The 14,867-nt window shown below is 51.8% G+C and overlaps 1 protein-coding gene across 4 annotated transcripts; it reads right to left on the bottom strand.

The window, feature by feature from the left end:
* Positions 1-422: 422 nt before the first annotated feature.
* Positions 423-11,752, bottom strand: SPTSSB (serine palmitoyltransferase small subunit B). 4 transcript variants are annotated; one of them, XM_071438158.1, is made up of 3 exons: positions 11,393-11,581; positions 10,769-10,989; positions 423-2,334 (listed from the first exon to the last, which is right to left on the bottom strand). In XM_071438158.1, the coding sequence occupies exon 3, from the start codon at positions 2,312-2,314 to the stop codon at positions 2,078-2,080; it is 237 nt and encodes a 78-aa protein (XP_071294259.1). In that variant the 5' UTR covers positions 2,315-2,334; positions 10,769-10,989; positions 11,393-11,581; the 3' UTR covers positions 423-2,077. The 4 variants fall into 4 exon arrangements, with proteins under 4 accessions (XP_071294259.1, XP_071294257.1, XP_071294258.1 ...); XM_071438156.1 differs by lacking the exon at positions 10,769-10,989 and having other exon boundaries at positions 11,393-11,752; XM_071438157.1 differs by lacking the exons at positions 10,769-10,989; positions 11,393-11,581 and adding an exon at positions 11,274-11,323.
* Positions 11,753-14,867: the final 3,115 nt, after the last annotated feature.

Here is a 14,867-nt window from a genome sequence, read left to right as displayed (position 1 = left end):
CTTCTACTGTATTTTACAGACACTTTCAAGAGGAATTGTCAGAGGTTTTGCCGTTTTTCATCTCCTCCAGTGCTGTGCCCATTACTCGAGATGTGATTACAGCTTGGCACCTCGTGTTTGCAGTTCCCAACTGTGATGAACTGTCAGGACAGCTCCTGTTGGAGCCCAAAGCTCTCAGCTGAGCCCTCAGCACACTCATAATGCCTTAATTTGAAGCAGATCAGAGGGTTTTTGCCCTCCAGAAACAGGAGAGCTCTTGGGCTGCAGTTCACCCCAGATCCATTTGAAGGATTCTCCAAGCTGTCCCCAAAACATTCACCACAAAATAATCCTCCTTACACAGTGCCAGCCTGGCCCACACACATCCAGAATATTTATGAATGAATGGAAAACCCAGAAGAGCTGAGTCATGCAGCCAGAGGTCGTTTGTGAAGAATAAAATTTTTATTTTTTTGGCTGAGAAAACTGCATACACATGTTCAGATCTGGGCAACCTTCACCACATGTCTTCGTTTCCAAACAGATTTGTGCTCTGAAGCATGCAGGAGCCCACTGCAGCTTGAGAAAGGAGTTAAGAGGGTTTTCTCTTTAATCTAGAACTGTGCAGACATCATTTGAAAGCTATTTACATTTTGCACTTCTCACTTCTACTAACAGGAGCATCAGCTGGTAGAGACGTGCAGAGTGCAGCTGTAATTTATGATTTGGCACCCACGTTTGATTTGTGTAGAGTGAAAACCAAACAAGCCTCCCATTGTTCCAAAACCTCCCCACGGGCAATGGTAATTAATCTAATTTATTCTTTGTAAAGGAGATCTCTCTAAGCCTTCCCTGCAGGTATTATAATATTATTTCCACTCTGGATCCTCTTCCCCTGGTGCTGATTTGCACTTTGCTGCCTTGGTGAGTGGGAGCAGCCAGAAAAGATTGTGATTTTCATCAGAGAAGGCAGGAGGGCACTGAGACACAGCAGGGCTGCTTCTTCCTGTCATCCTCACTGAGCTGCAAGATGAAATGGAGAATTTTTTTTCCAAAAAGAAAATATTTTAGACCATCTGAACTCAGAGGCAGGAACTTAGACGTGAATAAAGCTGGATCTGAGTTCATCCTCCTGTTGCCTTCTTTTCCAAGTTCCTCTCCCATCCATTGAAGCCTGGAAGGCACCAACCAGCACCAGACATGAGCACTCCAATCCTGCTGGATATCCTCATTTTTTATCTCCTCTATCCTGGCCCCTGGACTGTGTTGGTAGAACTTGGGGTGTGAGGAGCCACCAAAACAGCCTCTGCCAGAGTGAAAGGATGCAGCTCATTTCCAAAGAAGTGAAAAATGTTACAGATTTAAAGAATATTTAATGGAAATTACAAATCTAGGACAGATTTTCCTCTTGGGTAATGCCTTTATGCATTCATAGTTCCTGGCTCCACTTGGGAAAGAGAGTGGCTGAGCAAGAATTAAACAGAAAATTAAACAGGGTTTGCTTCCACTGTTCATTGTTAAATGTGCTTTTTGGCGTTTGAAAAAAAATCTTTAAATGCAGGCTAAAAGCATCTATTTAGAGAAAACAGAATGATAAGAAAGTGTTCAAGGCTTTCCAGAGGGATTCCGTCATTTTGGGGTTTAAGGACATTCCAAGCAGATCAGTCCATAGGGAATTCAGCAGATTCCCTGCTGGAAAACCTCCCAATGCCCCATTTTCCTCTACACTTGTGCTGCCTGAAATTCCAGAGCAAAGAGGCCTGGTCACATCACACCCCTCCAGTCTGGCGTTCACAGTGAGTTTGGGGCAGCAGAACTTTGCTGTCCCTCGAAGCAGCAGATCCTAAAGCAGCACTGGGAAAGAGAACGGCCGAGCAAGGATGGGATAGGAGGTGGGGTTTGCTGCTGGAGGTGGAGCTGAGTGGATCCTGTGCCATCCCAGGAGCTGTGTGCCATTCCCAGAGCGTTCATGGAAGAGGGGCCGCGCTCGGTGCCTCACTGTGCTCTCCGGCCCCGGAGGTGAATCAAGCAGGGTTTCCCTCAGCAGGAACCGTTTGTGACCCATTTCACAGAGCTGCCGGGCCCTGCTGGGCCTGCCTCAGTTCAGCACCGCGCCCTCGGGCTGGGACCCAAAGATCTGGGAGAAGAACTGCAGGGCCAGGCGGACGTGGATGGGCACGAAGACGTAGGCGGTGTAGACCACCATGGCCAGCACGGTGACCGTGATGGTGTGGAACATGGACTGCTCCCAGGGCTCCAGCACGTAGCTGCACGTCACCAGCTGGTACTGGTAGTACAGCCAGTACAGGTAGTCCTTCACCCTCTTCACGTCCATCTTTGGGGCTTGGAGAGCGCCTGGAATGACAGGGAAATTGGGATTACAGCGGGGGTGTCCCGTGGAAACACCGCACAAACCCGTTCTCTGAGGTGCCCGTGCCACCAGCTGCCCTGGACCAAAGGGGATGGATGGGTTCTGCAGCTGCTGCTCCGTTACTGGAGCTGCATCAGCTGGGCATCCCCACTTCCCAGAAAAGCTGATCCATCCCTGGAAGTGTCCAAGGTCAAGTTGGAGCGAGCTGGGATAGCAGAAAGTGTCCCTGCCCATGGCAGGCATGGGACTGGTGGTTAAACTCCCTTCCAACCCAAACCTTCCTGTGATTCTACCAATTCCCACATTCCAAGTGTGTTTTCCTATCCTGTTCCCTGTGGAAATCAGGGAAACTGGCATTTAAAAAGAAAGGCTTTGTGATTCTACCAATTCCCACATTCCAAGTGTGTTTTCCTATCCTGTTCCCTGTGGAAATCAGGGAAATAGGCATTTAAAAAGAAAGGCTTTGAGCCAGCTTCCAGGAATGTTCCGTAAGTTCATAAAGGTTCCATAAATTCCATAAAAGTCCCGTAAGTTCCATAAATGTTCCATAAGCTCCATGCATGCCCTGGAATAAAGATAAGATTAAAACAACTGCCCTGTAAAAACTCCTCTGCTTACTTTTGATAATTGTTTTTATTGCTCTGCAATTGCTGGGAATAAAGAAAAGCCGTTCAGAAAGAGAGAGGGAGAAAAAAGTAATCTCTGATTGCAGAAGGAATTTTTTTGCAGCTCATTCCAAAGAAATGAAAAATGTTACAGATTAAAAGAATATTTAATGGAAATTACAAGTCTAGGACAGATTTTCCTCTTGGGTAATGCCTTTATGCATTCATTGTTCCTGGCTCCACTTGGGAAAGAGAATGGCTGAGCAAGAATTAAACAGAAAATAGGGTTTGCTTCCACTGTTCATTGTTAAATGTGCTTTTTGGCATTAGAAAAAAAAATCTTTAAATGTAGGCTAAAAGCATCTATTTAGAGAAAACAGAATGATAAGAAAGTGTTCAAGGCTTTCCAGAGGGATTCCGTTATTTTGGGGTTTAAGGACATTCCAAGCAGATCAGTCCATAGGGAATTCAGCAGATTCCCTGCTGGAAAACCTCCCAATGCCCCATTTTCTTCTACACTTGTGCTGCCTGAAATACCAGAGCAAAGAGGCCTGGTCACATCACACCCCTCCAGTCTGGCGTTCACAGTGAGTTTGGGGCAGCAGAACTTTGCTGTCCCTCGAAGCAGCAAATCCTAAAGTGGCACTGGGAAATTTGCACCTGAAATTAAAATAAGGATGGGCCACTGATATAGGTCAAAAATATTCCAATATTCAGTTTTTTCCTGCTCTGTTCTGGGGGGATGTGGGATTTACCAAAGGGAAGTTTCCCCCCCTAATTCTCCCAAAGCATTTCCTTCACTTCCATCTTTCCCATATTTCCTAGAGCAAGAAAGTTCCACAATGATTTTGGGGGCAGATCAACATTTAAATGTAGCAGTGGCTGTCTCTGTGGCCAGCTTTTCTTGCAGGGGCTCAGCCTGGGGAGGAAGGCACCGCTGCTCTCTGGCCTGGCATGAATGGAAGCTGATTCCTTTCACATCATTCATTGGAAGGCAGAACTCCAGAGAGAGAGAGAGGCCTTAAAGCCTTGGAAATATTGCAGAGCCTTCAGTGAGAGTGGCCCAGCTGGCACAGTGGGGCTCCCTGGGAGCCAAAAGTGCCTCTGTCCAGACTTTCTGCAAAAAGAGCAGCACTGACCAATGAGGGGGTGAAAACCTTTCCTTACAGTGGGGAGGAGGAGGAGGAGGAGGAGGAGGAGAAAGAGGAGAAGGAGGAGAAGGAGGAGAAGGAGGATGAGGAAGATGAGGAGGAGAAGGAGGATGAGGAAGATGAGGAGGAGAAGGAGGAGAAGGAGAAGGAGAAGGAGAAGGAGATGGAGAAGGAGAAGGAGAAGGAGAAGGAGAAGGAGAAGGAGAAGGAGGAGAAGGAGGAGAAGGAGAAGGAGAAGGAGAAGGAGAAGGAGAAGGAGAAGGAGAAGGAGAAGGAGAAGGAGAAGGAGAAGGAGAAGAGGGAGAGCCCTCTCACTCTCCCAGGATTACGGGGTTTGCACTGGGGTTAGGGCTGTGCTGGTTACACTCATCCCATCCGTGGGTAAATCCCTGCTGATCCCAACCCCTGTCCAGAGAAGCTGCCCAGAGAAGGCTGGAGCAGTGCTGGGGGTGTCTGAGTGCCCAGAGCTGCTCACAGCCCTGTGCATCTCCATCCAGGGCTGCTAAGGACAGCCACAGGCAGCAAAAACATCCCCCAGGCTGATTTCAGTGATGTTCCAGGCTGCAGCCTCACCATCACCCCTTGGAGAGCCACATGAATAAAGGATGAGACAGTTAATATGATGAGCAGCCCTCTGGGTTTAACCAAAGCCCTTGGCACCTTTTTTCCAGCCTGGGAATTGCATTTCCCTGCAGCCCCAGCACAGCCTGGCAGTAATTCCATCCCCAGGCACTCTGGAATTCCAGGAGGAACAGGAGCTGCCTTCGAGCTCTGTGGTCTCCTAATGAATGCTGGGGCTTGGGATAAGTAAAAGGCAAGAGCAAATTACAGTCTGTGCCCTCACCACTGACACACTCCTGAGAGCAGGCTGTGGAGATAACACAGCTCCAGCTGCATCATTTATAAAGGAAAACACAGGAGGGGAAGGGGGGAAAAGCCATTTGAAAGCAGCTGCTGAGGCAATGAGAGACGAGGCTGCCCCGTGGCACTGTCACACTGATCCCTTGGGGAAGGGACAATTTGCATCCCTCTGGGCCCATTGTGGGGAATAGGGAGTGGCCCAAAACCCCACACCTCCAGAGGTCTGGGGCAGCTTCACCACCCAAATTAACTGCAGCAGCAATCAAAGAGAATAGCAGATTACTAGGCAAACTTCAGAGGCCAAAAATCTGTATTTTAAACAGGATTCCTCCTAGGGAGGCTTCACTTCCATGTCTGTGCTTCATTCTATTCCAGCTGGCACTCCCACTTGAAAGGGCCCTGAGTTACTCACTCATCAGTTCCCACTATTCCAGAGCAGGAGAAAATTTGTTCTTATGCAATTTTAACTCAGCATTCATTTGTCTACAAATTTGGGTTGAAACATTCCGAGGTGCTGGGGAAATGCCTTCCTGTTTAGAGGCCATGGGACTGTTACAGCCAGCTATGAGTGAAATGAAGAGAATTCAGCTCCTGTTAAGCAATATTCAGGTTATTTTCAGCACTTGCACCTCCAAGAGGAAAAAAAAATGCAAGAAGAGAAACCTGTAAAGCAGCTTTTAGTGTTTTAAGTGGCTGCCTGATTTTCTTGCTTGTTGACACATGTCTCTGATTAGGGCAGCTGAAAAGATAAATCATCATCCAGATATCAAGGTTTCATTCTAGAACATGCCTAATCTCCCAAATTTCTTTATTAATGGCCTTATTTTCTGGAGTCAGAGCTAGTTGGGAGGTAGAAGATGCCAGTGTTAGGTTCTTTAATATGTAATTTCTGCTTTGAGCAGCTGGGATTTGGGGAATTTTGGTCACATTTTCAATCTACAGCTCTGACCCGTGGCCGGACAGCTCCTGCTGGGAAATTCCTGTGGAAAGAAACATTCCTGCAGGGGAACTGGGAGAGACTGGTTTCCAGAGAATGCTTGAAAAACACTTGATGGCCTCAGCAGGAGGGGTTGGCTGAGTTACACATCCAGGGAAAAAGGGTTTCCAACATAAATTCAGGAAAAGTTCATCTGGAGCGGGCAAAAACAAAGCCTGGAGCTGGAAATGGCCTCACGATCATTCAACAGGTGACCTCTGCTGCTTTAGATGGAAAGTAGGGCTGAGATGAGAAATAAAGCAGCAAACAATCAATCCATCCCCAAAATACAAATATTTGATTGGCTAAAAGTGACCATTTGCTGAATAATTGCTGGGAGAGCCCAGCAGCAGGAGTGAAAGAGGTTTGGAGCATCCTGAGGGAATCCTCTCGTGCTGGAGCTTCAATAAAATCCTAACACGAGTCCCTGAGGGGCTCCCAGTCCCACCAGCACCCACATGGAGGCAGGAGCAGCCAGCCAAAGTGCCAGGCTGAATTAAAAGCTGTCTGACCTGTGAATAATTCCAGATATTAGCAGCTGAAAGGGCAATCACCTCCTTGGGACTGGAATAGAAATCCTACCTGCAAGTTATTGATGTGGAGCTGTTCTTATCTGTAACTCCACTGGGTTCCATGGGTTTGTCCTGCTGAATATCCTGATTTATCCAAGGCAACATCTGGTCCCTCTTAATGCTGGCAAAATTCTGGGATGGGCCCAGGGGTTTCATGCATCCCCATTCCCATCCCCATTCCCGGGCGTTTCCGTTCATGTTTTATTCAGTGGGCACCAAGCATGGCACTCAAGGGATGAAATGGTCAGTGGCTGGGCAGAGATTGAGATGAGGCAGCACATTCCAGGGAATTCCACATCCCAGGATTTCCTGGGAATGCCACTTCAACCTCTTCTGGGAAATCCAAATCCCAGAATTTCCTGGCAATGCCACCTCAGCCTGTTCCAGGAAATCCAAATCCCAGCATTTCCTGGCAATGCCACCTCAGCCTGTTCTGGGAAATCCAAGTCCCAGAATTTCCTGGGAATGCCACCTCAACCTGTCCTGGGAAATCCAAATCCCAGAATTTCCTGGGAATGCAACCTCAGCCTGTTCCAGGAAATCCAAATCCCAGAATTTGATGGGAATGCCACCTCAACCTGTCCTGGGAAATCCAAATCCCAGCATTTGATGGGAACACCACCTCAGCCTGTTCTGGGAAATCCAAATCCCAGAATTTCCTGGGAATGCAACCTCAGCCTGTTCCTCTGTTGCATCCCTGCAGCTCTGATCCCGCATGGAGCGTGTCCATGGAGCAGCGGCCCAGCCTGGAGATCTGCATTCCCCTCCTGGCAGGCAGAGCCCTCAGGTTCCTGCAGGAACAGAATTCCTCTCCCACAGAATTCCTCTCCTGCATGGAACTTTAAATTTAAACCTCCAGCTTGTTCTCCCAGGGAGGAAATCCCAGGAATGAGAGGAGCAGCAGCAATCCCAGCACAGCTCCCACTGTGGCCAAGAATGCACCTCAAAAAGCACCTTGGATAAATAACCCTCCCTGGAATTCTGGAGGGCACTGCAGAGCCTGTGGGGGCTGCTGGAAAAAAACACAGCAATATCTTCCAGGAGTGGGAGGGGTAAGGCTGAAACACAAGGCTGCACCTCAAAAAGCACCCTGTCCTGCAGATTTGGATAAATAACCCCCCTGGAATTGTGGAGGGCACAGCAGAGTGCAGCAATCCTGGTTCCTCTCCCTCAGCAGCCATCCATTGCAGAGCTCCAGGAGATGTAAATCAATCCCTGCCATATGTCCTGTGGCACACAGGGCGAGGGTCTGAGCTGGGGAAATGCTGGTGCTGCACATGACTCAGCCATTCTGCACGTGCCTGGGCCTGGGGGCTTTGCTGGAAATAAAATCTGCCAGGAGGGGAAGGGGTGAGGCAGAAAGAGCAATGGTGTTTTCAGCCCTGTTTCTGTCCTACCTGGCTCAGGAGAGTGAATTCCAGCATCCTCCTGATCTTTAACCCCAACTTCCTTCCTGCTGGCCTCAGTGGCAGCACACAGGTGCTGTTTTGGTTCTCTCAAGTGTTACTCAGGGCACACCAAGCCCAGGAGCTTTCCCTGGCCAGGGAGACTTCCTGTTACCCCTGGGAACCTCGAACCCCTCCTCGAGTGGCAGTGCCACACCTGCACAAAGTCTGAGCGCCAACTTCCTCATCTCCACCTGACCCTGATCTGTGTGTGCTCCTCCTGCTGCATTTCTGGGGTTTGGTGCTGGAATTCAGCTGCATCTCTGCCTGCAGCAGAGGATTCCTGTCAGCCTGCCTTGCCTGCTGCCTGGGACAGCAGCCAGAACATTGCTGAATTTTCTCCTCCAGCTGAGTTGAGTACACAGATGGAGTTTATGGTGACCTACAACCATGTGGGAAAGTCCTTGCAAACGAGATGCAGAAATTTTTGACCCTCAGGAAAGCAGGGGCTGCTCTGCAGCACGCACAGGGATCTCCTTTGGAGAGAGGCTTCTGAACCTGCCCAGCAGCTGAATTTGGGACTGATTTCCTGCCTTCCCTGCCCCTGACAGCTGGAGGCTGCTCCCAGCAAAGGCACAGCTCTGAATAACTCAGCTGCCCCTGACTCTGCAGCCTGGCTGATTTATCAGTGCCCAATCCCCTCCTTACTCAGACACAGGGAAAGGAGAAGATGCAGCTTCTCTGTGCCAACAACCTTCCTGGAGCAGCTCTGTCCCATTTTCTTCCAAGGCTAAATTAATTTTTCAACAATTTTCCTGTTCTTCCCTCCCCTGAAGTTTCCTCAGTTGTTTCCTTACATAACCAGCTGCTCCTTGCAGTTTAGGTGGAGATCCCTTCCTTTCCAGCTTTCCTGGGCTGGCCATGGTTTGGGCTCTGGGTCCTCCCCCTGTGCCAGGATTTGTACCTTGGGACAGAACAGGTGAGCAGCTCTGCCAGAGGAGATGGGAAAATGGCAAATTGAATCCCAGGGAAAGGGAAGCCTTTCCCTCTATTTTCAGTGTAAGTATAATTTAGGAACGTGGTATTGAGCAGAACTATTCCCAACCAAAACCTCAAATTTGGGACTGGAGACCAGCACCAGGTTTCAATTGCAAACCCTTAAAAATTGAGAGTCCTTAAAGAACTGTTCCAGGAATATCTCAGAGGGGTTTTGCATTTGCTCCTGGTGACAAACCTCAGTTCCTTGTGAGGTTTGGGACATCATCTACATCCTTTGAAGGCTTCCAAGTTCAGGAGGTTGTGTAAACACATCAATCTACCAACAAAATAACTGAGATGTCTGGGCTCTAAAATAAGATTTACTTTCAGTTGTAGCCCTTATTTTATTCAGACTTCTTTGCTTTGCTCTGAGTCATTTCTGAGGCAGCTGAAAGTAACAGCTTGGGTTGTGTGCAACGTGAGGAGGTGAATATTGTCACAGCTATGACAGGTATTGCTGGAAAATGGGACCAAGCTCTTGTGCAAGTGCATCTCCCTGAGATCTCATCAAAGGAAGCAGAGTTGCACCACTCCAGTCACTGCTCCAGAGGGGAAAAGCAAAAATGGAGCGAGATGCTTGCGACAGATAAGAAATAAAAAAGGAGATGCACTTTTTTCACAGATTTAACCCCATCTGTGCAGTGAGGAACAGCTTCCTTTGCAGGCCCTTCCTTGCTGTGAGCAAACAGGTCTGGACACACAAAGCTGTTGATATCCTCTATAAAACAAATGAAAAGCTCCATAAAATGTGGCTTGGCAGGACACAGAGCAGAGCCCTGGCTGCCTCCCAGCCAGCTGGAGCTCTGTGTCCAGGTGCTCTGGGTGCTTTTTGGGTACAGAGGGGTGGCACAGGCGTTGCCATGGGCCCAGGCTGCTCCCCAGGCAGTGTTTCAGCATCTCCCATTCTGGCTGGAATCTTGGAATAACATCCATGCTCCACGCACATCTTCCCTGCTTCTCCCCCCAAAACCTGCACCAGAGATCACCCCAAGCACTCCTGGAATTGCAGTTATTTGTACCATGCTCGTGATATTCATCAGAGAAAGAAAACCCAGCATCCCAATTCCTAAAGCATTAAAATCCACATTAAAATCCCCCAAAGTGCCTTGTGCTGACTAAGCAGAGCCACAGCATTTCTTGCAGGGATTCTGCTCCATATTACCCAGGGTTTATCCAACAGGGAATGCAGGACTTGCACCTGCTTCCCACTGAAGGCAACTCTTGAGAAACCAGAGAGGGAAAATCCGCCAGGGATGAGCATTCCCAGCCCAGCGGTGCGAGCGGCACGGCCACATCCATCCCCCCACCCAGCGCCACCTTCCCCCTCCTGGGCGTTTAACTCATTTTTAGGGAATCCCTAAGGCAAACCATCTTCCTGCCACCTGGACATGAACCCCCGGCTGCAGGGCTGCGGCAACAAGTGCCAGAATCACGGCACGGTCTGGCTTGGAAGGGACATCGAAGCCCATCTCAGGACCCCCCGTGCCCGGAGCCCTCTCTGGAGGCTGCAGGTGCGGCAGGAACGCGGCAGCTCCCTGGAGGAGGCACAGCGCAGCAACCCCGGGCTCCTGCGGCTGCCAGCCCCGCTCCTCACCGGGGCTCCTGCGGCTGCCAGTCCCGCTCCTCACCGAGCCAGCCCTGCTCCTCACCGAGCCAGCCCCGCTCCTCACCGAGCCAGCCCCGCTCCTCACCGAGCCAGCCCCGCTCCTCACCGGGGCTCCTGCGGCTGCCAGCCCCGCTCCTTACCGGGCCTGCCCCGCTCCTCACCGGGCCAGCCCCGCTCCTCACCGAGCCAGCCCCGCTCCTCACCGGGCCAGCCCCGCTCCTTACCGGGCCTGCCCCGCTCCTCACCGGGCCGCCGGGGACTCGCCGTGGCCGCGGCCGCGCTCGCCAAGGTCACCGGCCCTGCCTGGGGATGCTCCGGGACGCGTCTCCGCCGCGGTGGCCTTGGGCGAGCCGAGCCGAGCTGAGCGGGGAATGAGCGCCAGCACCGGGAGCGCCGGGATGTAAAACACCGGGATGCGGGAGCGCCGGGATGCGGGAACACCGGGCTGCAGAACACCGGGCTGCAGAGCACCGGGATGAGCACACCGGGATGCAGAGCACCGGGATGAGCACACCGGGATGCAGAACACCGGGATGCAGAGCACCGGGATGAGCGCACCGGGATGCAGAACACCGGGATGAGCACACCGGGATGCAGAGCACCGGGATGCAGCGCACCGGGATGCAGAACACCGGGATGCAGAACACCGGGATGCAGAGCACCGGGATGCAGAACACCGGGATGCAGAACACGGGGATGCAGCGCAGCGCGGCCCCGCGCCTCCCTCACCTCCTCTCCGCGCACCGCAGCTCCCCAGCCCGGCGCTGCCCGCGCTTAAATCCCCACCTTTCCCCCCTCCCTCCTTCCTCCTCCTCCTCCTCCTCCTCCTCCCTCCTCCCGCTCCTCACCTCCCGCCCGCTGTGTCCGTGCGGCCCCGGGCCGGTCCCTGCGCCCCGCCCGCTGCCGCAGCCGCTGCGCTCGGAGCGGGGGAGGCGGAGCGGCGGCGCCGGGCTCGGGGAAACCCGTGGGATGGAGCTGGCTGGCACCTCCGGGACGCCGGCTGTTCCCCTGGAGCGCCGCGCTTCCCTGGCTCTTCCAAACGGCGCTGGCGTCATGCGCTCGGCGGGATGCGCCAGAGCTGCCCCGCACCGAGAGGCTTCTTATCGCAGCCCTCTGTCGCGACAGACACCCTTTGTATCGCAGCCTTCCATCGCGACAGACGCCCCCGCAGCGCGGTTATCCTGCCAAGGGTGCCGGCAGGTGCCTGCGAGCATCCCGGCTCCAAGGGGATGAGTGGGAAGGAGCCGGCGCTGCAGCGCGGTGCTCCAGGGGGAGGAAAGGGGCTTCCGGATGATTTCACATGGATCGGGTACCCCCAGGTGTCAGGTGAGGAAGGAGAGACGGGGATGGACAGGTATCCATCATTTCAGACTTAATCTGAAATGCCGTGGAATGCAGCGCGACCCTGCCAATAATGAGGCGCAGCTTTCTGTAGCTTGTTCCGCCCCAGAAATAAAAAAAAGCTTAATGCGGTGTCCTGCTCGCTCCCAAACATCTACTTCAGCACATAACTTTGCAGCTTAAGTGAGGAACAAAAGTGTCAGAAATGCTTTTTCCCGGATTTTCCCCTGGAGCAGCCGGATTCCAGGCACCATCTCCTCGCTAAACAAAGTGCGGCTGCTCTGGCGCCCACCGGTGCCTTCCGACCTCAGAGGAATGCAAACCTTTGCAGGGCCAGATGTAACAGCTGGGGTTAAAGCTGTTCTTTTCCTGTTTGAACGCGTTTTAACGATGCTTTAAAACTGCTCTTTCCACGGCGAGCACCTTTAAGAGGCGCTTGCTCAAACAGAGCAGCGCAGGTGACAAAGGGGCCATCAGGATGTGACGCTTTCATTCCCAACCCAACAGTGCCTCTCTCTCTGCCGCTGCTGTTTTTATGGATGTTGACTGTGGAACTGATGCTTGCTTAGCCTTTGATATGAAAATATTCACGTGCAAAGGCTTGGTTCAAAATTTACAGCTGGTTGTGTCCCTTCCTAGCCCGGAGCAGAGCTCTGCCTGTCCCGGAGCTCTGTGCTGTGTCTGGGCACGACTCGGGGTGGGGAAATCCCTGAGTGGGCAGAGCTGGAAATGGCCAGAGTGGTTCTGCCAGCGATGGGTGGGTGTGTGTCACCCAATCCCCTAAAAATCCCGGCAAAAGCATTTTGGGTTATCAGGGCTCTTGCTCTGAATTCCCTGTGCAGGCTGCCCTGGAGCAGAGGCTGGGCAGAGCTCCAGAATAAAGCAGGGATTCATTCCAAGCATCTCCTCCATGGATCCACCTTGGGCAGCACCAGAGCCCAGCCAGGGCTGCACCCAAGATGAACCAAAATGGCCCCAAAATGCACCAGCGCTCCCGGGCTCTCTGCCTTGGATCAGTTCTGCTCCATTTGCACCTTGCAGTTCATTGTCCCATCCCAGCTTTAGCCCCTGCAGTCCCACCCTGCTTGTTTTTCTCTCTCCAGCCCACGGGGTTTGTGCTCTTGGGGCTGAGATTTGGATCATTTGTCCTTGGTGCCCAGCTGGAGCAGGAATTGTTTTGTCTCCCTGCTCTGTGCACAGAGCTCAGCATCCCCTCATGTGAAGCTCAGACCCACACACTAAAGCAGCACAGAATGTGAAAAAAAGAAAAGCTCAAACCTGAGGCGTCAGCTCCACACAGCAGTTTAATTTAGGGTATTTATTCCAGGGGCTGAACTTTCCAGAGAGGAGTTTACAAAAAGCTGTCCCACAGTCTCACCCTGATGAGCTGCTGCTGCCTTGCTTCCAATGGGCACAGAATCCCTGAAGTTTGGAATCAATCATTTAGATTGGGAAAGATCTCCAAGATGATTGAGCCCAAGTGTTCCCAAAGCCACCAGTAAAGCCTGTCCCCAGATGTCACAGCCCACAGCTTTTAAATCCCTCCAGGGATGGGGACTCCAACAGTCCTTGGAGGTCCCCAAGACCAGAGGACTTGGGCAGCTGTGCCAGGGCTGGGCAGCCCTTTCCTGGAAGGAATTGTTCTCAAAATCCAAGCTGACCTCCCCTAGCACAGCCTGAGGCTGTTCCCTCATCCCTGGAGCACAGCTCCGGCTGTCCCCTCCTGGCAGGAGCTGTGCAGGGCCACAGGGGCCCCCCTGATCCCCCTTTGCTCCAGGCCCAGCCCCTTCCCAGCTCCCTCAGCCCCTGCTGGGCTCCAGGCCCTTCACCCCCGGCTGAACTCAGCAGAGGAAGGTTCAGTGCTGGGTAAATGCCTCAGTTTGCCTTTTGCACACTCTGGCTTATCAAACGGAGAAGGATTTGCCTCACAATAAATTTCAGATTTGCTGATAATCTGAGTTTTGTTTGCCTTGAGACGAGACAGGGCTGAGGGGCCCTGCCAGGCCCTGCTGGTGCTTCCAGAGGGAAGAACCTCCCAAGCCAGAACTGACTGAACTCAGAATTCTGAATTCTGAGAAGTAGGACAGGGTTTAATTGAAGGCTGTGGTTTGATTTATCAGGCCCTGCTGCTGATAGGCTCTGCTTCCTCCTGAGCTTCCTGCTCCTGCTGCTTCCTTCCCTGACTCAGGAGAAGCCTCTGGCTTGTCCTCTGCAAGGAATAAAAAGCAAATTAACAAAACAGAAAAAGAAAACAAAAGCGAAATTAAGAATTAACTTTTGAATTAATTTACTATTACAGCAGGGTTTGAAAAGGAGAGACTTCATGTAGATAAATAAATTTATTTATAAACCTAACCCTTGCATTTACCAGCTGCAGGCTGACCCTTCTGCACTGAGCAAAGGAGCCCCAAAACCTCCCAGTGCTTTAAAATCAGGCCTATATAAAATAAAAGATGAGGAACACAACCACATTGAATTGCCAGCTTCCTCAGGGTTACCATCCTCCTGCTCCAGACCTGCTTGAATCTCAGCCTTCCCTAAAAGCCCTGTGCGTGTCATGGTAAAAATCAGACCAAATTACCTGCATGAAGCAGATAAAAACACAGGAGTTTGTTTCCTTGTCTCCCCAGGGGCTGCTGCTCTGGGAGATCTGATCCCCCTCTGGTCTGGCCCCTGGGGATTTGTGTTAATTATTGCTGGGGACTCCAGCGTGGCTTTGGCTCCTGCAGGAAACGTCCAGCTCGGCCCCTGGAGACAGGAGAGAATCCCTGCCCTGCCAGAAAGGCCAGCATGGCTTTTGTAGAATCTGGGAGAATTTCTGAGCCTTTGGGCTGTGCCAGCCCTGCAGCAACACAACAGGCCAGGCTCTTCCCGGCCTGGATCACCAGAGGATTTCCCAGAAAATCCAATTTCATAGTATCCCAGGATTCCAGAATGGTTTGGGTTGGAAGGGGCCTTAAAATCATCAAATTCCACCCCTGC

This window comes from Agelaius tricolor, unplaced genomic scaffold, assembly GCF_023055355.1.
Source record: "Agelaius tricolor isolate 1412-34295 unplaced genomic scaffold, bAgeTri1.0.p SCAF_12, whole genome shotgun sequence".
NCBI classification, from domain to species: domain Eukaryota; kingdom Metazoa; phylum Chordata; class Aves; order Passeriformes; family Icteridae; genus Agelaius; species Agelaius tricolor.
The sequence above is the reverse complement of the archived record's forward strand: the minus strand, read 5'-3'. Positions and strand labels throughout refer to the sequence as shown.

What these genes read in the sequence shown, in the direction of transcription:
- SPTSSB (XM_071438156.1), bottom strand. Translation starts at nt 2,314, where the DNA reads ATGGACGTGAAGAGGGTGAAGGACTACCTGTACTGGCTGTACTACCAG.